The 22,532-nt window shown below is 53.1% G+C and overlaps 2 protein-coding genes across 10 annotated transcripts in view; both read left to right on the top strand.

Moving 5' to 3' along the window:
* NLRC5 (NLR family CARD domain containing 5) overlaps positions 1-11,088 on the top strand; it is an 80,946-nt gene extending 69,858 nt beyond the window's left edge. For 8 of the 9 annotated variants that reach the window (XM_074370699.1, XM_074370696.1, XM_074370691.1 and 5 more), the window contains 13 exons: positions 647-730; positions 1,375-1,458; positions 3,715-3,798; positions 5,016-5,099; positions 5,489-5,572; positions 5,878-5,961; positions 6,087-6,164; positions 6,920-7,003; positions 7,089-7,160; positions 7,443-7,526; positions 8,778-8,861; positions 9,182-9,265; positions 10,067-11,088. In XM_074370699.1, the coding sequence (XP_074226800.1) occupies positions 647-730; positions 1,375-1,458; positions 3,715-3,798; positions 5,016-5,099; positions 5,489-5,572; positions 5,878-5,961; positions 6,087-6,164; positions 6,920-7,003; positions 7,089-7,160; positions 7,443-7,526; positions 8,778-8,861; positions 9,182-9,265; positions 10,067-10,178 (1,102 nt within the window). In that variant the 3' untranslated portion in view covers positions 10,179-11,088. The remainder of the gene's footprint in view (positions 1-646; positions 731-1,374; positions 1,459-3,714; positions 3,799-5,015; positions 5,100-5,488; positions 5,573-5,877; positions 5,962-6,086; positions 6,165-6,919; positions 7,004-7,088; positions 7,161-7,442; positions 7,527-8,777; positions 8,862-9,181; positions 9,266-10,066) is intronic. The other variant, XM_074370697.1, reaches the window with a different exon arrangement.
* Positions 11,089-17,201: 6,113 nt separating this feature from the next.
* The window catches only part of CPNE2 (copine 2), a 45,236-nt gene continuing 39,905 nt past the window's right edge, over positions 17,202-22,532 (top strand). The window contains exon 1 of the mRNA XM_074370689.1: positions 17,202-17,715. The gene's annotated coding sequence lies outside the window, so the exon portion shown is untranslated. The remainder of the gene's footprint in view (positions 17,716-22,532) is intronic.

The following is a 22,532-nucleotide window of genomic DNA, read 5'->3' as shown; positions in this document are numbered from 1 at the left end:
CTTCCTCAACCTTTCACTCATGAATTTTAGCGTCCATTGATAATTCTTGCCTGAATCAGATATCAGTATGATGGTTGCAAAATGGAGATTTTCTAATGTTCAGTCCTCATTTAATCCAACTGATTGCATCAAGGAGGTCTCCATTGGGTACTGATATATCTTTAACACATCCCCATACTTAGATTTTTTGCTGTTGAAGATGCAGAGCTCATGGTAAATGACAATAACTAGCTAGACTTTACAGCGATACCTGATTATGGCAGACACTGTGGAGCTGCTACCTGAATGATTGTGGTTTAGGGAAATATTCAGCTAGTCCATGTTCCTGTCTCCAAGCTATATCTTTTTTTTTAAAAAGATGTTTATTTTATTTACTTATTTTTATTTTATTATTATTTTTTAATGGAGGTACTGGGGATTGAACTGAAGACCCGTACATGCTAAGAATGTGCTCTACCACTGAGCTATACCCAGCCCCACTCCAGGCTATATCTTGACTTACTGATTCCATGATGGGAGAGATTTATGAAGAGAGGGAGGGTCCCCTCCTGCTGTTCCCCAGGAACCACCCCCACGCCACCTCCTTGCCCTCTGTCACCAGCATTCAGAGCTCCTACCTGACCTGCTCCCCTTTGACCCCCACCAGGCTGACCTCTAGCTGTGTGAGCGCCAAGGGGCTGGCCCACCTGACATCTGGTCTGAGCCATTGTCAGCACCTGGAGGAGCTAGAGTGAGTCCCAGGGTAGAAGGATCTGGGAAGGGATGGCCCAGCTGAGGACCAGGGATGAAGAGGACAGTTGGGCCTTTGGTAAAGTGGGTGGTGGGACTTCAGCCTATTGCTTTTCTTCCTGATGAAGCCTGGCAACTCGGCGTGGCTTGGGGCAGGCTGAGCACTGAGTTCTTGGTCCTGAATTTGCCCCTCTCTCAGAGTGACCTTGGGTGAATAACTGTGCCTCTCTATACTTGACCAGCCTCATCTGTAGAATGGGGCTCGTCATCCTTCTTTACCTAGAGTAGCTATGGGTGTTGGGTACAAGAAAGCTATGGGGTAGAGGAGAGCATTGCATTCATGTGTGCGCATGGGTGAGTGTGTGTATGTTTTCCTTGTCCCTGGCTTCCTCTGTTGAAACCCAGGGCACTTTTTCTCAGTTGGATCAGCTGTGACTGCCATGCTCCCTTCTGCAGGGACCCCAGAGCTGACCCTTGGGGCCAGGAATGCCCCCGTGGAGCCTGGTCAGAGGGGTGGTCTAAGATCTGCAGACCCAGAGCCGGCCTCCTTAGGGGACTGAGAAGGGGGCGGAGCTGGTGAGACAGCTCCGCTCCAAGGGCGGGGCAGGCTCGTCTCATCCTCATCTTATGCTTGGTCCCCTCCAGCTTGTCTAACAATCAATTTGACGAGGACGGCACCAAGGTGCTGATGGGGGCCCTTGAGGACAAGTGCTGGCTGAAGAGGCTTGAGTAAGTAGTGGTGGTGAATGGAGGTTGGGGGCAGAGATGGGGAGTTGGGAGCATCCTAGGAATCTTGTTCTTTTTGCATCTCTTGTGAACACAAACTATCAATCCCCTAGATGGACCCAGGTGAGCGGAATGCCCTCCCTTTTCCTTTCTTACCTGGTTCTGAGTGCTATCAAAATGCTTGATCATGGGAAACAGAATACTTGCCCAAACTGACCCAAGCCAGAAATGTATTGGATCATGTCACAGAAAGTGACAAGGCAACCGACTTCAGGCAAGGCTGGATCCAGGTTCTGTACTTGTCCCTCCACTCCTCACTCCCGCCCCATTTCACTCTCCCATTTGACATCATTCTCAGGGAGGCTGTCCTTGCAGCTGCAGGCTCACCATCTACCATCTAACTGGAAAAAGGAGCACCTTTCTCCCTGTGCCTACCACACAAGGCCCAAGATTGAGTCTCACTGGACCAGCTAGGGTCACACGCCCACCCCTAAACCATTCACTGTGGCTCTGAGCACACAGTAATCTGATTGGCCAGATCTGGGTCACGTGCCCACCCAATTATCTGGACTGAGTCAGAGGTGGTATTTCAGGGGGCTATTAACACAAGAAAGGGAAAAAAACCCCACAGATGACCACTGCCATTTGCCTACAATCATTCCCTTAGTAACCGACACTACTCTTCCCTATAATTTGGAGTCATCAAATTCTTGGAAACACCAGAAACAGCCTCAGTCTGAAGGATAGGTCCCTGTCCTGCGCAGACGTGACAGTGTCAGGAAAGAACACTTGGCAGGGCATATTCTGCTTTTTGTTGTTGTCGGGGAGGATAATTAGGTTTATTTATTTACTCATTTATTTTGATGGAGGTACTGGGGATTGAACCCAGGACCTCATGCATGCTAAGCATGCACTCTACCACTGAGCTGTGCCCTCCCCAGCATCTTCTGCTTTCGATCTCAAAGTTTTTCTGATGACCAAAAATACACACTAATTATAAAAAGTTCCATTATCATAGAAATATGTAACAAAGAACACGAAATCCCCTGGCAATGACATCTCCTGGGAAAGCTTCTGTAAATGAGCCATTTGTGAATTTTTCTCCAGATTTTTTTTTTGATGCATGTTTTAAATACATTTTCAAAGCAGCCCTTTCACTTTTTGCCCCATAGCAACAAAATTCTCCCACTTTGTCCCGCTTTGCTTGTCCTGGGGAGGCAAGGGGTGATTAGGGAGACCTTTTCCAACGTGGGCATAATGATACCTTTCTGTCTGAATGAAGGGGTTGGAGCCTCACTCCCCAGAGGCCTCTTCTGGTTCCAGATCTGTCATTTCTGAGTGTCTCCTCCCTGACAAATAGCTCCCCTAGAATCCAGACAACTTATTCCGCCTGTCCCTCTGTGTTGAAATGGTTGGGGCATGGGAGCCGGTTAGGAGCCACACCCTCTGGGTTCAGCCCTTGGTGGGGTGACCAACTGTCCTAGTTTGCCCTGGAGCGGAAAGTCCTGCATCCTGGAAAACCCCTTGGTTCTAGGCAAACCAGGACAGCTGTCACCTCTCGGCTCCACCTCTTAATGTGTGAATTTAGGCAAGTTACCTAACCTTTCTGTGCTTTTTAATTCATCTTAACTTGGGATAATAGCTGGACCTACCTCCTAGGTGGTCGTGAAGATTAAATGAGATAACGCATATGAAGCACTTAGAACAGGACCTGGCACAGAGTTCACACTCTATAAGTATTGACTGTTGTTGTTATTATTATTATCATTACCTTTTCCTGCCCAGGCTGGGGGCCTTAAGGAGCATGGTCCATGGGTAACACATGGTTGGGGCCCAGGAATGGGAATCCTACAGCCTTGGGTTCTGCTCCTGATGCTGCCTGTTTCTGTGTGTGCCCTCTGAGCCTCAGTGTTCCTCATCTCTAAAATGGGGATGATATCATCTCTCAGTGGCCCTTAGTATGTGTTCCATATGTGGTTGCTCTAATTACTGATCAGTTGCCTGGGTCCAATGTGATGTAGAGCATAGAACTGCTACCTGGATGATCTTAGTAATTTGTGCAGAGAAACAGCATTTGGATTTCCCAGGGTAGTTTTGTTTTGTACAATTTTTTTTTTTACAATGTGTGGATGTAAGTGGCTGTCTTGGAGATCGTTGGGCATTGCTGGGCACTGGGGCCTCAAGCCTCCGAACTCTAGATCTGTGTCTGGGACCCAAGCCCAGCGATGCCAAGTCCTCCTGTGGCATCCTTTCCTCTAGCCTCGGCCACCTCCCACTGGGCGACTCCACCCTGGCTGTGCTCACTCAACGACTAAGCCACATGGCCTTCCTGCAGAGCCTCCGGTGAGTGGCCAAGTGACCCCCTGGGCTTGAGTGGGAGGATGTACTTCCCCAAGGGAAGCACTGGAGGGCACCTCCCTGAGAACCCTCGTGGCTCCTGTCCTTGGGACAGTCCTGTACCCTCCCAGGTCTATGCCCCAGGTCTTGCCTTTTACTGCCCCCAGCCTCCTCCTGGCTACTGAAGGGGCTGGGCCCAAGTCCAAGAACAGCCCTTAATGTGCACAAATTCATCGTCTGTTCTTATGCACATTTCTGACTTGCAGATCTGGCTTGCCTGGATTCTGCATTTCAAGCTCCCAGATGGTGCCCATTCTGGGGACCTCAGAACACACTCTGAGTCATGAGGGTCTAGACTCAGAGCTGATGACCTTGGTATTCTGCCTTTGTGCCCTTGGCCACTTTGATAAACAAACAGTGCATGTTCTTTTCATGGGATTTTTCAAAATATGAAATATTGTGACTCAAAACAAACCCAAGCCATGACACAAAGCATTGTTTTGTTTTTATCCAAGTCTCTGCCCCCACTCTGGTGGAGTAGAGTGCATAGGAAGTGAGCGCAGAGAGTTTGGAGGACCAGGTCATTTCACCCCAAATTAATATACCTAAAGGCAGTTTCCTAAAAATTAATTTGAGAAACGAAAACAGAACAAACAACCCTCAGACAAACACTCAATGTGAAGCCAGGACAGCGTACATCAACTGTTCTGTTTCTTTTGGTTTTTCCCCCACTCACAGAGGCAGGGCATGGTCCAGTGCAGAAAAGACAGTAAATAAACTGTGTTTAAGGAAAAGCCCACCATTCGCATATTTTAGAACAAGATATGCCCTGAAGAAACGAATTGCCTGAGTTGTGAGACCCATGAGAAACTGGCATTCAGCCGGGCTGACCTGGAGGTGCCTGACACAGGGGCTGAGGCAAAGCCTGGCCAAACCAAAAATACGTGGCCACTGCTCCAGGCCAGTAGCCATGGGCTTTCACTTCCGTCTTGTCTGTGAGTCCCTGGGAGTCTTTGGCCCGTCACAGCTCCTCCCTGGGGCTTAGTTTTCTCATGTGGACATTAGGTAGTCTCCTCATCTCGCCCGCCCCCCTCCCCTGAAAGTTTTGTGACTGGCATAGGAGTTCTTGGATGTGTAAAGGCTTTGCAAACTGTAGAGTTCTGAGCACAGCACCAGCAAAGGCCTTTACTCCTAACTAAGGCTCCTTGACCCTACTTCTCCAGGCTGAGCCAGAGCAGCATCAGCGACATCGGCTGCTGCCACCTTTTCAAGGCCCTCAGAGCTACCACCAGGTTGGAGGAGCTGGGGTGAGTTGCCTGGCCCTCCCCAAGACCCAAGACAACTTTGGCAGGGGAAGATGACAAAAGCAAGGGGCTCCTTGAGGACACTCTTTACTTCTTAATCTCATCACTTTCCCCCTCTTCTACACTGCACAACCCCAGAACCAGAACCTGGGGACCCAAAGATAGGATGTGAGAGTGTTGATTGCAGCAAGAGGGATTTAGGTCAGACACCAGGGAGAACACCCTGCACAGAAGACAAGAGTTTGGCGTCCTCAGCCAGCAGAGGGTGAGGGGACTTGATCGGTGTGGGGAGGCCTTTCTCTAGACTTCACCCTCCCCTTCTGGGATGAGGACACAGACAAGAGTTGGACGGTAGCTGACGGTTCCACTTCTCCTGCTGTTCTCTCCCCAAGCTTGAGCCACAACCAGATTGGAGACGCCGGTGCCCAGCAGTTAGCTGCCCTCCTGCCGGGGCTGCCTGAGCTCAGGAAGATAGAGTAAGTGGCCAGCCCTCCTGACAGGGGCCCTCAGTGGAGCGGCCATGCCATGGTCTGGGGAGAGGCCAGCTTCTGGCTCAGGCTGGCTTTCCTCCCCTCACCTCAGTGTCCAGGCAGTGGGACTGGTGACCTGGCACTGCTGATTTGGTGACTTGGAGCCAGCTCAGCCCCTGCCCCTCTTGGGGTCTCTCTGCCCCATCAGGCTGGGATGGTATGTGGCAGGGGTGCTGTCTCTTTGGGCCCAGCAGATGTGGTGGGGTGTGGGGAGCAGGGAGTCGAAGGATCTGATGTCTGCCCCTCCTCAGCCTCTCAGCAAATGGCATCGGCCTGGCAGGGGGAGCGCGGTTGGTGGAGTCTCTCGCCCTTTGCAGGCACCTGGAGGATCTGATGTGAGTGTCTGCCTGGGTGGCCGCCCTCTGCCCTCTGTGTTCACCTGACCCAGTGGTCATAGGGCAGGGCAGAGGTCTGGAGTGGGCCAGCCTAGTGCTCAACCTTATCCCCTCTCCTCTTCCAGGCTTGGCTGCAATGACCTGGGAGATCCCACAGCCCTGGGGCTGGCCCAGGGGCTGCCCCGGCACCTGAGGGTCCTGCAGTGAGTGGCCCCTCTGCCTGTGGTGTGTGCAGGGTTAGCGGGAAGGGGTTCCCCCAGCAGCACTAGGGGGTCAAAGCCCCCATCAGCTGGGTTGCCTTGTTCTAGGGGAAATGACATGCAGTGGGGCCGGCTGCCCCCCTCCCGCCTGGTCCTCTCCAGCCTTTGGAGTCTGGGGCAAGGAGCTCACAAGACCCAGCCTAGTCCTGGCTCTGCCATCAGCCCCTGTGTGCCCTTGGCCAAGCCCATGTCCCTTCTGAGTCTGTTTCCTCATCTTTAAAAGCAGTACAACAATCCCAGCTCAGCATGCCCTGTTAGCCAGTCTCAAAGGGTAAATGAGGAAGCATTGGCAAAGGGCTATGCTATGCAGGAGAAAGTGCCATGCAGCATGACCTCAGCACTTCACAGTTTATGTCCATGGTCTCACTGGAGCCTCACAGGATCCCCATGGGGCCGGAATTTCTATTTGCTCCATTTTCTAGGCAAGGGAACTAAAGCCAAAAGAGATGTGGAAATCTTACCCTACCAATACATGAAAGAGCCAGGCCTTGAATTTGGGATCTCAGACCCCAAAGCCAAGGCCCTAGAGACCCACCCAGGTCCTGGGTAGGTGGGAAGAGGGGTTGGGTTGGCAGTTACCCAGAGACTATCTAAAGTCTGGCCGTGCAGCCTGAGACCATGCTGAGGGTGGGAGGATCCAGCCCCTCAATCCCTATACCTGGTCCCCAGGCTCTCCTCTCCCCCTTCCCTTTCCCCAGCCTGCGGTCCAGCCATCTGGGCCCAGAGGGGGTGCTCAGCTTGGGCCAGGCCCTGGATGGATGCTCACACGTGGAGGAGATCAGGTGAGTAGGGGCCATGGAGCCTGGGCAGGGGAACAGGCCGGGGGGCCTGGGGATTCCTCTCACAGGTGTCTCCCCTGCCCTGCAGCTTGGCAGAGAACAACTTGGCCGGAGGGGTCCCACATTTCTGTCAAGGGCTCCCACTGCTCCGGAAGATAGAGTACGTAGCCTTCTCTGTCTACCTGGGGAGCTGGGGGGCGGTAGGGGCAGCCCTTCCTTCTCTAGCTGAGCCTGACACCTGGGAAGGCTTTTGAAGTGACAGAAGCCTCAGGTATAGGGGAAGGTTGGGACCAAAAAAGGGGCACATTCCTAAGACTCCCATCCTGCCCCAGACCCTGGCCACTCTGCTCCTCCTGCTCTGATTGCAGGGTGGGAAGAGGGGGACGGGCAGGAGGTGCCCCTGACTCAGACACTTCCATCCCTTCCCCTTCTCTGTTTCCAGCCTGGTGTCGTGTGAGATTGACAACCAGACTGCCAAGCCTCTCGCCACCAGCTTCATGCTCTGCCCGGCCCTGGAAGAAATCCTGTGAGTGCGTGGGAGAGCCCTGAGCTGGGAAAAGCAGGCCTCAGGGGAGGCCTGGTCCCTTCCTCCCTGAGGGTCTTCCTATCTGTATATGGGGAAGGTCATTCTTGGTCAAACCTCCTCTCAAGGCAGTTTTAACACTTGTTCTGCCAGTATTGTTGGTCCAAGCCGTTCAGACTCTCCTGTCTCCCTGCCATTGGAGTGGCGGGAGGCGGGGTGGACCAGATGGTCTCTAAAGGCTCTTTGCCCCTAACCTTCTCTTTGGGAGGCGTCTGGATAGACCACCTGGTCTGGTTTATGGAGCCTATGATTTACGAACCACCTGCTGGTAGTGAAGAGTGGCTAAAACCAGCAGCCTCCCACCTCCTGCTGGCCTACTGGCCATGCCCACCTCCCTCTTGGGCAGCGCAGACACTGAGACCTTGGGGCTTGGCAGCGCTGCCTCAGGGATAAACTAGACTGCCAGGACCAGCCTGGAGCCCTGACCGAGGCGGAAGAGAAGGCTACTTCATAAGGTACAGGACACTAGTGATTACAAGATTTTAGGTTTGCATCCTAAAGATTTTAATTCTTCTCATTACTTTACACCAAAGAGGGAGTCTCAGATCAGTGCTAACTCACCTGAACACCTAACACTGGTGAGTGTCCCTTTGTAGCCAACAGCGGGATGACCAGCACCTTGGGAAGGACACAGGTTTCAGCTAGAAGATAATATCGTTGTTTGCACTGTATTTATCCTTGTAACTACCTTCTATTTAGGGTCCTCAACACAGGTTTCCCATTGATAGTAGTGATAAATGTTTTCCTAAGATTAGTTTCTCAAAGTGAAAAAAAAAAAAAAGGAAGGGAGGGAGGGAGGGCTGATTTAAAGAAACACATGAAACAGATAATAATACAGGCGGTGTATGGATGTGGCAAAGCCACGGTGGAGGCGCGCACCTGGTGGAAGTTCGGATCATGGCCGTGTTTCCGCAGCCCATGTGTTCTAAACTCTCAGGACAGCCAGCTCCTAAGCTGTCTGGGTTCTTGAGGGATGGCCAGAAGGGAATGGGGTTGAGGGGTAGGAAGGAGCCACCTGTGCCTTGAAAAGTCTTCAGGGAGAGCACTTGAGCACCCCATCAGGCACCTCTCTTGTACCTGCATGGCACCCCCACCCCCACAACCCGATGGCCCCCAGTTCTCCTCACCTGCCGCCTTGTACCCCCATCGACCTCATTGCTTTCTGCCACTGACCTTGGGGCCCCTACCCTGCAGGCTGTCCTGGAATCTGCTTGGGGACGAGGCAGCTGCTGAGCTGGCCCGGGTCCTGCCACGGATGGACCGGCTGAAGAGAGTGGAGTAAGAGGGGCACATCCTGGGAAGCTAGAAGGGGTGGAGAGGGCTGAAGGGGGACCTGTGTCCTGGGAAAAGCCAAGAGGCTACTAGGTCAGGCCTCTGCCTCCCAGGAAGCCCTCCTGGACTTGCACACTCCAGTCCACCCCAAGCCCCTGGGTCCCGGCCTTTAACCTTTCTGTTACACTGTTTGTTGAGTTCTCTAAGCAGATGTGTGGGAAGCCTATGTCCCCTGGCCGGGGGAAGGGACATAGGGAAGCCCCCTCCACCATCTCTCCCCATCTCATGCCAGTTTCTTTCTTGTTCCTCTGCTGCCCATCGGGAAGCCTGGAGAAGAATCGGATCACAACTCGTGGAGCCTGGCTCCTGGCTGAAGGGCTGGCACAGGGGTCTGGCATCCAAGTCATTCGGTAACAGGGCCTGCAGGGACTGGGTTGGTGGGGGCAGGGGCCACTTCAACATCTCTAATGTAAGGGGATTTCCTGTAGAAAGAGGCAGGACCTGGGTTGGGGATTATTAAAGGAGTCTTGGACCACTCCACCAGGAATTTGGTAGCAAGCAGACCTGGATCAAATCCCATGTCTGCCAGTTGCCAGTTGTGTAACTTTGCTTCAGTAACTCAACCTCTCTGAACCTCAGTTTCCTGAACTGTAAAATGGAGATAGTGACAGTGTCTACCTCAGAGAGGTGCTCTGCAGAATAAATGATTATATAAAGCACTGATCACAATGCTTAGCACATAGTAAGCACTTAAAATGGTAGCTATAACCAGAGCCACTACATACAATTGCGTGGGTTGCGCACTGCATCAGGGCAGTGCATCTAAAGCACGTCATTCACATAGTAGATATGTTAGATTTCTAGTAGTAGTGAAGTGTCTTGCTCTATAAATCTCAATACGTTAGGACAATTTCAGACATATAAGTCAAGTGTCTTAAGGGGAGTTTTTTTCCTTATTTGCACAGTGTGTCATATGAGCATGGCCCTGGCTGGGATCACTAGCTCCTGGGGAAGAAGATTGAGTGGAAGAAGTTGGGGTGGGTGTGGGGGATACCCTCTCCCTAAGGTAGTCATGCTTGCCAGGTAACTCTGGGAACAGCTCTTTCCCTTTGGGGCCTCAGTTTCCTCATCTGTAGGTAGGACTGACGGCAGAGACGAGAGGGTAAGTGAACAGCTCCCAATGCTAAGGGTCAATCTCTGTGTCCCTGCAGCCTCTGGAATAACCCTATCCCCGCCAACATGGCCGAGCGTCTGCAGAGCCAGGAGCCCAGGCTGGACTTTGCTTTCTTCGACAACCAGCCACAGGTCCCTTGGAATACCTGATGGCCTTCTCATGACCTTTTGAATACAGCCAAGTGATGACAACTTCCACCCACAAGGATAGAGTGCTCAGGAGAAGAGGCACATTTGTCCTGCTATAGTCTTCATGGAGGACTTTTGGGGACAAAGAGCCTTGTATTTCCAGTAGACGACCCTACATCACATGTGACATGCATGGCCAGCTGGGGACATGTAGCACTATGAGGATGTCTTGGTGTGATGCATGACACAGGTCACACGCAGCAGTTCCATGTGACATTGCACAAAACTTGCAGTGTGGCCTGTGGGTTAGGGCACAGGTCCTAGCACTACATGTAATTGTTCCATATATGATACATGACACATGTCCATGACATATGTCCCATGGCTAGCCAGATGCCTTCAGGCTGGTCTAAGATCTAATTTATTACTTTTTTAAGTCATGTATATATTTATAAATTTCATTTCCAGAGCAGCTAAGCAAGAGAATGTCTTCCTCCCAGAACTGGGATGGGGAGATTGTACAAGCACTGACCAGCCCAGTGGCCCAAGGGTCAGGGCCCTGCGCCAAGTTGAGGATTTAGCCACAAGGCTTCCAGCCTCAAGTCTCAGTTTTTCCATCTGTGGACTGGATCACACCCCCTCCCTTCAATGCTAGCTTCCAAGGACTTTGGGCCCAGGTTCAAGTAGAGCCAGCCTGACCTTGAGAAGGGACAGCCCCAGTCTGTCCTGTGTAACAGATGAAGCAGGTCTAAGGGTGCAGGGGTGGGGACTTCCAAGATAGCTAGGCAAGGCCACTGGATCCAGCCACTACCTCAGCAGAACCTGAGTGAGCTCCCAGGAGCTGCTTGTGTTACACAGTGTTCTCTTACTTCCAAGAGGGCCCAAGGATGGCCCTGTACAAATACAACCAATAAATGAAGATGATCTTCCAGTCTCTCACCTGAGTCTGATGTGTCCCACCACCTCACCAAGGTCAGAAGTGATTCACCCCCGCCCCCGGGGACTGGAGAGCAGGGCAGACCACAGAGAGAGATGCGGAGAGGAGCACTGGCCTGGGAGTCAGGAGCCATGAGGTCAAGCCCAGACTCTGTCTCCGTATATATCATGTGATCATAGGCAAGTCACCTCCTCTCCAAAACCCACTTGCGCCGTGAGGGTATTATAGAAGCTGTAGTGTTAGAAACAGTCTTTGTTTGACTCGAATTATATTTACAGTTCTTTCTGATTTAATTGTCAATATTTAAAATTGGGACTTTATACTCCAAAGTTCAGGTTTTCAGCTTCTCTTAGGTGCTGGTCCAGCATTCCTACTCAAGAATAACGTGCTGGGGATGTATGACTATGCCCTTTAGATGTGCAAAGAGGCACACATCCCTCAGTCCCCACTACTTCCCAGTGTGACCCCCCTCCCTTGTGCTGCTTGCCTGGTCCTTGGTTTCCACAAGCAGGTGATGCATTAGGGACACAGCTTTGAAAGTCAGATGGGCATGGAATGGAATGTGACTTGACCCCTTGCTGCCTGTCTTTGAGGCCAGGTACTGTTTCTGTATGTTCCTGTAGTAACACCCCATGGCCCCCAGGACTTTTGGAGGAGTCAGGGAAGCAAGATATGCTAAGTCCCCAGTATGAAGAAATAGGTACTGGCTACAGGCTTGTTGCCGTCCCCATTTAGGGTTGAATGTCATATCAAGTAGACAGGTGCTTGAAATGGCAGGAAAACAGCACCCCCTCTCCGTCACCTGCCTGTGGGTTGAACAAATTGCTATCCAGGGAGCCTTCCTCCAGAGCTGCACCCCACTGTGGAAAATGGAGCAGGGAAGGTGCAGTTACTGCTGAGCACCACTGGGGGGCAGGCTGGCCCACTGGCGAGTCCTGAGACAACTTCCTTCACCACTGTACTCAGAAAGAAGTTAGGAGGGGATGCTAGAGGCTGTTCCCACTTGGCTTGGGAAGCAAAGATGTCCTGGCCTGCTTGTGGCTCACTTGGATGTCTTGGCCCTGACCTTTGCCGACCTCTGTGTTGTCCTCAGCCCCCCACTAAGCATGAGGAGAAAGTCCTCCGGCCCAGTGCCAAGCACTCACAACCCACACAGGGACATTCTTATCAGGCCAGCATCAGGGCACACCTGGCTTCAAGTAGGGCCATCAGCCTAGTCATGGGGGAGGGGATGAGCAGGCAGAGGATCCAAGTTTCCCTGGAAAGCTTGAGCCCCAAATTCTGTCCTCCCTCCCGGGAAATGATGCCAAGGGCAACACGATGCACCTCCATGCCGGGGGTAGGGGAGGGGTGCTGGTTTGTACTGCCTCCTCCCCTTGCCTAAGACTGGAGTAGGAATCCCTCAAGGCCTGAGGAGACCCTGACTGGGGAGGTCACAGCTGAGGAAGGAACAGAGCACCAACTAGAAGCCCCAGGCCAGGTGAGCCGCATGCCAGGCAGAGTCCAGAGCTCGGAGGTACTCTTCACTTGCTGCTATTTGTTTTGCTTTTCCCTTCTTTCCCCTTCAGCTCTGCCCAAGTTCTAAACTCCAAACATTGTGCTGCAGCTGCCCTGAAATAAACCACAGCATGGTCAGCACGGGGCCCACGTCAGGTGTAGTCACTTTGCTCATTTTATTAAGATGAGCCACCCGCTTGTTTGGAGTCCAGGACCATTTTTCCCTCCCACACGGCTGAGGTCCAGTCTCCCTGCCACTTTCCTCCCAAATGTAAGCTCAGTTTAAACAGATCCATGAAAACAAAATTCAAAGCAAAGTGAGGCTCTGGGCCAGTAAGCAGCATGATCAGAATGGAGCTTCCCACTTCTGCACATGAATCTTCTCACTCAGAATGTGATCTGGCTGGTAAGTTCCTATGTCTATTTGCAAGGCTGGGGTCACCTCGTTTTGCTACTTTATCTCTTGGCCTCCATCCTATGGTTTTACAGATTGAATATCTGCCTTTTTTTTTTTTTTCCTTTTTCCTCTCTTTTTTATTAATTGAGGCACAGTCAGTTTACAATGTTGTGTCAATTTCTGGTGTACAGCACAATGCCCCAGCCATACATGAATATACATATATTTATTTTCACATTCTTTTTCACCATATGCTACTACAAGATATTGAATATATTTCCCTGTGCTATACAGTATGAACTTGTTTATCTATTTCATATATACCAGTCAGTATCTACAAATCTTGAACTCTCAGTTTACCCATTCCCATCCTCCTCTCCTCCGGCAACCGCAAGTCTGTAGGATACCTGCCTTTCTGATGAGAGTCACATAACCTTTCCCATCCCCTCAGGTCTCAAATCCTCCCAAATTGCATCCTCCGTCCTTCCCCGAAAACACACAGAGGTCTAAAATCCACTGTCTGGGCCAGTACCTCTCGAACTATAAAAATCATAGTTACAGAAACTGTAATGTGCATTGAATTATCTGAGGATCTTGTTAACACGCAAATTCGGATTCAGCAGATCTGGGGTGGGGCCTGGGGTTCTGCATTTCTAAGAAGACTCCAAGCGATGTCAATGCCGCTGGACCACACTTAGCTTAGTGAAACTGCAGACTGGTGAATGGATCTCAACACTGACTGCACATTAGAATCACCTGGGCAGCTTTTTAAATGCCTGTTTAAAAATAGAGTGGTGTTACTTAGAAAGCTCTCCAGGTGATTCTGCTGTGCAGCCACTGTCGGAGACCTGCTGGTCTGGCACATGCTGCCCCTCAGAGAGGCGAGGCAAGCCTTTACACATACACCCCTGAATACCCCTGACTTAGTCCTGGTAGATCCTGGTGACCCTCCCTTCCCAGACGAGGACACCGAGACCCCGAGATTTTTCCTAACTTACCCAAAGGCACAAAGCTAGTAAGTGGTAGCACCAGGAATCAAACTGGGTCTTTGCTACTTTTTTCCCCACATTTTTTCTTACAAGTGTTCTTGGGATATAATTGACATACAGCACTGTATAAGTGTCAGGTGTACAGCATAAGCATTTGACTTAAGAGTGTAAAATGATTACCACAGTAAGTTTAGTATCTATATCTCCTGTAGATACAAATAAAAGAAAAAAAATTTTTTCATTGAGAACTCTTAGGATCTCTTTCAACTTTCAAGTTTTGCGACTCTTAATCCCACAGGTGCTGCCCCAGTTTCCTCATCTGTATAGTGAGGGCAGGAGCAAAATGAGACAAGACGCCAGGACCTACTTTCTCAGGCTGCACAGATAACCTTATGGTTAATCTCTGTAGGCCCTCAGAGAGGGTTCTGAATCCTCTGTCCCCTGCCCTGCCTGGTTATAGTTCTGTAAGGCTTCACCTTCCATGACCTCCTCCAGACCCAGAGCCACAATCTCAGTAACAATCTCCTCCATTTTATAAATGAGGCCCAGAGAGGAACAAGATTTGCCTAAGGTCACACAGGCCAGTCTTTAGTGGAGCTCAGATTCCAACCCTGGAGCAGGAAGGGAAGGAGGACATTGGACTGGTCCTGGTTAACTGGTCTATGGGTCTCTGTGTTCCTCAGAGAGAAAAGTTCCCAGGAAGGAGGGAGGGCCATAAGACCTTCCATGCCCTGTTTCTGACCCCTAGCCCCACCCTTGCATGGCCAAGGGCGGTGGCCCCAGCCAGAGCAGGATTTGACCTCTGGACACATCAGAAGCTTCCTGGAAGAGATCTTGCAGTGGCTAATTTACTAAAGATCCTCCCAGGACTGGGCTGGGGGACAGCTGGTTTTCCTCCCACCCCACCCAGCCATCCCAGTGAAGGACTTTACCCCCACCTAGAGTGTCTTAAAGACCCCAGAGCTGGAGTCCTTCCTCCACCTGGGCCCTTGGAAGCCACATCTTGTTCCTCATCCCACACAAGCCCCAGCCCCACCCTGGCTGCCCAGAAATCCACCTTTGCTCTGAGGAGGAGGTGACAGAAGAGGAACTTCCACTATAGAACAAAGGCCAACTGAGGTCCCTGGGTTGAGTCCCCTAGACGAGAAGCATCAGTCTCCTGAGCTGGGCCCGTAGTCACCACCCCTGCACACACATGCATACTCCAGCTGGGGCTGATGGAAATGTCTGGGGCTAACGGGAGGGCCTGGGGAGGGCGGCCTGGGCATCCTGATCCTAGAAAGGGATATCCCTGCGTTAGAGCGACCACAACCCTGGATCTTAGCAATAACAAGAGGCTACCCCGGGTGTCTAGGCATGCCTGGTACTGTGCAAGGCACATTGGGGTCTCACTGAACTCCCACAGTCATCCCATGAAACAAATACTAAATCCATCCTTCCATTGTACAAAGGAGGAAACCGAGGCCCAGAGTGATTGATTGAGTGATCTCACCCAGGCAATATCTGTACTGGCTGGAATTCAAACCTGGGGCCATGACTCTATCTCTGACTTTTCCTCTTTTAAAGCTTTTTTGAGATATAATGCACATAGCCAAGCCTAGGCAGCCACTAATCTACTTTCTTTCTCTATGGCTCTGTCTGGTCTGGACATTTCATGTGAATGGAATCACACAACATGTGGTCTTTTGTGACTGGCTTCTTTCACTTAATGTTTTCAAAGTTCATCCACATTGTGTATATGTCATACCTTTCTATGGCTTTCTCTTGTGCAGAGAGACCACATTTTGTTTATCATTACTCAGTTGATGGACCTTTGGGTTGTTTCCACTTTGGCTATTCTGAAACATGCTGCAATGAACATTCCTGTACAAGTCTTTGTACAGATGTATGTTTTCATTTCCCTTGGGCAGATACCTAGGAGCGGAATTGCTGTGACACCTGGCCTTTATACTCTGTCTCCTTGGCTGGGGATCTATTATCTTCTTCCCCCTCCACAGGCCCAACTACCTCATCCTTCAGGTCTCCTAGTGGAAGCCTCGCTAATTCTCATGGCTGAACAGGGTCTTCTGGACCACTGTGCCTCCAACCACGTTTTATACAGTAATATAATTGCCTGGGTCATGGTCTTGACCCTGAGAGGTGAACAACTTGAGAAGAGGGACTCTATACCTGGGTACACCACTGTCTGTCCCAGTGCCTGGCTCGCCTGCTCTGGAGCAAGGAGAAGAGAGGGATTCTGGGGGCCAGATCAATCAGGAAAGGCTTCCTGGAGGAAGAGGGGCTGCAACTGCGTGTTAGAGCGCCTCTAGGTTGGATTGCCCCACAGCTAGGCAGAGGGCTTTGAGGATTTTAGGTGGAAAAAAGATGAGGAGAGCTTAGAGAAAAGAAGGATGGAGGTGGGGGGAGGCAGGCAGGCAGAGAACAAAGCTCAGGGCCCTGGGGCTGTTTAACAGCTGCCCTCTAAGGCTGCAAAGTGCCTGTGACTCAGATGTGGAGGGAGGTTTGCAGACTGCTGCGTGAATCTCCTAGTTAACCCTCACCTGCCTAGAATGGAAAACCCACAACCCAAGCACTTAACTCCCCGTTGCCCGGTCCGTGAGCACCAGGGCCAAGAGCTATAGACGGTGGACGTGGAATTGAGATCCCTGAGGCAGCTCTGTCCCCAGTATTCTGGCTCCACTAAGGCCCTGGATTGAGGTGGGGAGAGAGGCGGGGGAACCGCACATAAATATTGCGGAGTGGTTGGCAGCACGACGCCCAGCGGCAGACGAATTTGTTAGGAATTGGTTGCCTCTTCTAGGGAAAAGAAGGCCATCGCAGAAAGGGGGACTCAGAGCCAAGGTATTCAGGACCGCCTAGCTGCCCTCCCCCTGACTAACCCCAGGCACTGATAGAACTGTCTTCATCTCTGTCAGAGAAATACGTATGTGTCATCTTCCCAGTCTCCAGCGGCAAGAAAACGCAGAGCTCTTTTACTATTGGGGTTAAAAAAGGGGGGGGGGGATAAAAAGGAAGGAAACACTGCGGTCCTAGTGCTGCCCAATACGGCACAGAACCAAACCCGGTGGTGTATCCCCCGAGGGCGCAGGGTTGAGCCCTACAGCCCTTGGGGCCAAGGCCGCAGGCGGCGCCCTAGGGCCTCGCAGGCCGGGCTAAGCCCACCCCTCAGATCCCGCGTCGGCGGCCCTGAGCGCACAGCGCTGGGAACTCGGAGGGGCCCGCGGCTCGGGCGAGGCCGGCCCGGGGAGAGTGCGAAACCGCGGCATTCCGATCCGCGGAGCCCGAGCCTGGAACGTTCGCACCCTCGGCTTCCGGCCTCGAACATTCAGGGCCCCGAGGCGCTGAGAGACCGGAGTCCGAGGCGCGCCAGCCGCGGGCTCGCAGTCGCAGGCGGCGGGCGGGACAGTGCCCCTGCTCCGCCCGCGGGGAACGCTCGCCCCTCCAGGAAGCGCCCGCCTCGCCTCCCCACTTCCCTCCCCACGCCCGCCCCCTCCTCGGCCGAGGGAGGAGCCCGAGCGGCTGCCGACGCCCGCCAGCCCGCCTGGCCCGGGAGGAGGACCCGACCGCGAGCAGCTGGGAGCGCACGCGAGCTGGCCATGGCCGCGCGGGCTGCGCCCTGAGCCCGTCCCGCGCCCGCGGGCCCGGCCGAGCAGGATAGCGCCCAGGGATGCCCCGGTGGCCCGGAGCGCGGGGAACGGCAGCCGCGCGGTGAGGGCGGCGGCGCCCGCGGAACCCGCGGTGAGTGGGGCCCCGGCGGGCAAGGGGCGGGCGGGGCGCCCTGGCTCGAGAACTCGAGTTCGGCCCTGAGGCTCGGCTTCTGGCGCCGGTGGCTGATTGGAAGGAAGCTGGGCTCCGCCTTAGGGGCTGCGGAGCCCCAAGCCGTAGCCACCCGCGTGTCCCCGGACTCCGGCGTTTGGGTGACTCAGCTTCGACCCGGCCACGCGGGGGCGCTCCGGCTTCGCCCCGACTGAGGGGGAACAGCGGGCAGGGTCCCCGGAGCATGGTAGCGCTCTCCGGCGTCCGAGCCCAGCTGTTTAGGGACCCAGCTACCTCCCTCATGAGCGTGGGGGTGTCAGGAAGGTGGAATCCCGCCACCATCACAGCGGCGGAAGTCTTGAGGTCGGGCCGGCTCCGGGCTGGCTCGGCCCGGCTCCTTGCCCCCTTGCCCAACACTAAACCCCTCGGCGTCCCCCTAGCCCCAGGAAACTGCTAGAGAGCCAGCTCCCGGCCCGGGAATGGGGAGCGAAGAGAGGGAGTGGAGCTGGGCAGCTTCCCAGAAGTCGGTGTGTGTTTGCAAACTATTTTTTTTTTCCCGCAAAAGCTGTCTGGCACCTGTGTGTTTGCGGAGGAGGGGCGGGGAAGGGGGAGCATGGGGAAAGAGAGAGCCAGGCCCTTTCTTCCCGTTCCGCGATCCCCCGCAGTGCTGCTTCTCTGGAAAGAGGATTCTTACTTTCCTCTCCCCATCCCATCCCCCAGCCTTGGACAAGCCCTTTTGGAGAAGGGACTTCTTCAGAGGAGGCTGCGATTTGCCCAAGGAATTGGAACTCAGGGCTCTGGTAGCCAGTTGGAGGTTCGGGTGTCTGTGATTCCCCCAGCCCCGCCATGTACTGGGGAAAGCGACGAGAGCAAAGGATCTGGGAGAATTATCTGAGCGGTCCTTTGTTTGTCTTCCCTTAGTTTTTGCACCTCTAGGGGTGTGGACTGTCAATGAGGGATGGGGGGCTTTTTCTGTTTCTTGGGGCTCCCATAGCTTCAGTAACTGGGGAGAGGAGCCAGGGTGTAACCTTCCGCCATTGGCAGCTTACAGTGGCCAGCCCTGATGGGGAGCTTTGGGAGACCTGGGTCTGAACACTACCCATCAGTGGGCCTGGGCCCCAGACCCTCCTCCCCTCTGAGCCTCCAGGTCCTCATCTGTAAAATGGGCTAATCGTCCAGAGCCTGTGCATCTGGAGGCTGGGTGCAAACATAAAGGAGTGGTTTTAATGCAGTCCCTCTGGCATGGGGCCCAGTGAGTGCTAGGGCTGCCCCAGGCATGTGACATAGCTGGCTGGAGTGGGAGGGGTCACACAGGCAGTTTTCCCCATTCAAAGAACCAGGAGCTAAGAAGGTGGACGCTTGGGTTCTCCGGGCCCTCTGCCACGACCTATTTGCGTGCCTTGTCACTCGTAGGGCTTGGGCGCTTTTCTGTCTGTAAAATAAAGCAAAATATGACACAGTCCAGTTTACAGGTCTGCTGGGAGGCTAGAACTGGGCAGGGCAAAGGGTGTTCTGCAAAGTTGAGTGCACTGGTGGTGTTTCAAGGGAGTTCCCTCCCAGAGGCCACGAGAATTAAAAACTCAGGGACATAAGAAGGTCGGGGAGAGAGTCTCAGTTTCTGTCCCTGTAAAGTCGTGAGAACAATACTCGGTACACATTTATAGTCTTTTATTGTAATTGTGTATTTCTTTAAAGGTAGTTGTGAGGATGAAATTAGATGACAAAGGGCTGGTGGACCAGCGCTGTGACTGACTTTCATGTAATAAGTTCTCAGTTAACCATCCTTATCATTATTCATGGGAATATTAGTAAGGCTGATGTGTGTTACTGGTTTAGGATTCCTTCTGGGATTTTCTCAGGCCAGCTCACTCCTCTGTCTCCCACCTCCTCCCTGGGGACAGAAGCCTCAGAGTTGAAATGTCGGGCTTCTGGGCAGGGTCCTGAGCAGAAAGGTGCCCCTAGGCTGAAGAGAACACCATGAGGGATGGCAGATCCAGTGGGGTGTTCTCGCTTTTCCTGCCTGGAGCTGGCCTCGCATGGCTCTAAGGAGTGATGGAGCACAGAAGAGCTTTCTCTCAGGATTCCCTCAGGGGCATGGTCTCCAGGCAAGGTCCCCGCTGAGAAGCCCTCAATCAGGGCCAAATCCTGTCTACCTGATGGAGGTCTCCCTAACCCTCCCCTCCTCTGACCCTTCCAGGGGCTGCCAAGTCAGGGCCAGTCACTTCAGGAATCCAGCCACTCCCACTGGGAGAGTATGGCCTCAGAAAGGGGGCAGGATCCCTTTCCCCCCTGCCTGGACCCCGTAGGACACAGGGTGGGCTCCTTGGGAGCTCGGAGGCCGGGTCACCCTCGGATCTTGGCAGGCAGCAACTGGAGAAGGTGGTGATTATGTCCCACCCATTGTGGCCAGGAAGCTATGGGGTCCTCCGGATTCATGGCCTCCTGAGGTCCCACAGGGCCTGAGGATTGAGCAGGGGTCCAAGGTGCCTCCTGGCTCCCAACCCAGTGTCCTCTCCGCTGGTTGGGCCGCCTGACCTACACTGCGTTGTGGAGTCAAGAGGACTGTGACGTTCCACGTCCTGGAGTGTTTCTCCGCCAGCCCTGTGCACACGTGCCTCCAGGGCCTGGGATGAAACTGGATGGCAGCTGAGGCCTCGCTATCACGCCACCCTGCTTGATTCTTCTCGGAGCATTAGCCACTCTCTCCAGGCACCTGATCTGTTCATTTGTGTGTCAGCTTGTTATCTGCCCTCCTCCCCAGAGGGTCAGCTCCCCAAATGCACGAGGGCAGCGTCCATCTTGCTCAGGGCTCTGGGTGCTCAGTCAGTGTTGGGAAGATGAATGGCTGAGCCCGCCCCTCCTGTAGCCTCCTGTTAAATGGGTCTGTGACGTTGGGTGATGGAGCCTGGAAGAATCATGAGCTTGCCCTTTAAGGTCTCTGGAGGGATCCCCATCTCACCGTACTGAGTACTAGGGAGCAGCCAGAGGGCAGTGGCCTTGCCAGTAGAGGACGGACAAGTGCTGGCCAGGGGGTGGGAAGGGTGTGAGTTGGGGAGAAGGTGGGATTTGTCTGGCATGGAAGGACTGGGGTCTGGGGGAGGCGGCCATGGTGGCTGCTGACCTGGGTGGGGCGTCACCTGCTGCTGACCCAGGGGACTAGCGTGTGCTGGGGAGAGTCATCCATCCCCCATGTGACCTGGGCCAAGCCTCTTAACCTATGTGACCTCAGTTTCTTCATCTAGAAAATGGGGAACTTTTAACTGGGAGTTGTTCCCAGTGCTTTCTTCATGTGGTTCCTAAAGCAGCTATAAAAGGGCTTGTAAACCCAAGAGGGCTTTGCCCAAATGGTGTGATTCCTCTTCCACCTGTGGCTTTGGGTCCCTGCCTTCCAAGAAGGCTGCCCTCACCATGCAGCCATCTGTTCATCACTCAGCAAATGTTTATTGAATGGCTTCTCTGCACCAGGGACTGTGCCGAAGCTGGGGGTACAACTGCGGAGTTCCGAATAGAGCTGGGGAGACAGAGTGAGGCAAGCAAATGACAAAGAGACAGGAAAACTTCAGATCGTGGAGAATGACATAAAAAGAATGAAGCAGGGTAAAGTGATGAGGTGGGGCCGGAGGGTGTTGAGGGTCAGGGAGACCTCTGGAGGAGGAGGCGGTGACATTCAAGCTGAGGTGTTAATCTATGGCATGACATTCATGGCTGTGCCCAGCCTACCTGGTTCCCAGCAGATGCTTCATGGATATTTTTGAATAAATGAAGAAGGGAGGAGTGCCCAGGCAGAGGAAGCAGCACATGCAAAGGCCCTGAGGTGGGAACATGATCAGCGTATTCCAAGAGCCTGTTCTCCCCACTGTCCGGCTCTCTGTCTCCTTCAGTGGCTGCTGTATATTGTCAGGAGCTAGGGACATCTGGTCTGCCCAGGTCCCCTGGCTGTCCCCTCCCCATGACACAGGAGACAGCGTGCTCAGGTCCCAGCAGAAGATGATATCCAACCTCTCCCTACTTTGGGGCCCCAACAATGTCTTAAAGTGAGTCAGAGTCACATCCCTGTGGTCCCCTGGAGGGCTGCGCTGTGCTGGGTAAGACAGTGGACTCTGCCTCATTTCACACTCAGCTTTGCCACTAAATAGCTGAGTGACCTTGGGCAGTGTGTTAGTTTCCCAGACCTGCTGGAACGAAGCACCACAAACTGGGTGGCTTAAAACAACAGAAACGCAGTCTCTCACAGTTCTGGAGGCTAGAAGTCCAAATTCAAGGTATCGGCAGGGCCACACTCCCACGTAAAGGCTCTAGAGGAGGGTGCTTCCTTGCCTCTTCCAGCTTCTGGTAGCTGCAGTCATCCTTTGCCTTGTGACAGCGTCGCTCCAGTCTGCCTCCTCATGGCTGCCTTCCCACTGTGTCTTAACATTGTCCTTCCATAAAGACATCAGTCGTGTGGGAATAAGGGCCCCCATACTCCAGTATGTTCTCATCTTAACTCATATTACATCTGCAACTACCCTCTTTCCAAATAAGATCGCATTCTGAGGTTCTGGGAGGTAAAGATTTCAACATCTCTTCCAGGGAGGCACAGTTCAACCTCTAACGGGCAGATTGTATCACCTCTTTGCACCTCAGTTCTCTGATCTGTCAAATGGGATGATAATAATAGGGCCCATCTCCTGGGGTGGCAGGGAGGCTACATGGAAACGTGGAAACCTCAGGACAGGGCCAGACACACAGGAAGCACTCGGGTGCTGTTATTTCCATCTCCTCAGTGAAGACTTCCTGGGAGCTGGGACCAGGAGCTGAGG

The sequence above is a fragment of the Camelus bactrianus genome, chromosome 9 (genome assembly GCF_048773025.1).
Source record: "Camelus bactrianus isolate YW-2024 breed Bactrian camel chromosome 9, ASM4877302v1, whole genome shotgun sequence".
NCBI lineage: Eukaryota > Metazoa > Chordata > Mammalia > Artiodactyla > Camelidae > Camelus > Camelus bactrianus.
The sequence above is the reverse complement of the archived record's forward strand: the minus strand, read 5'-3'. Positions and strand labels throughout refer to the sequence as shown.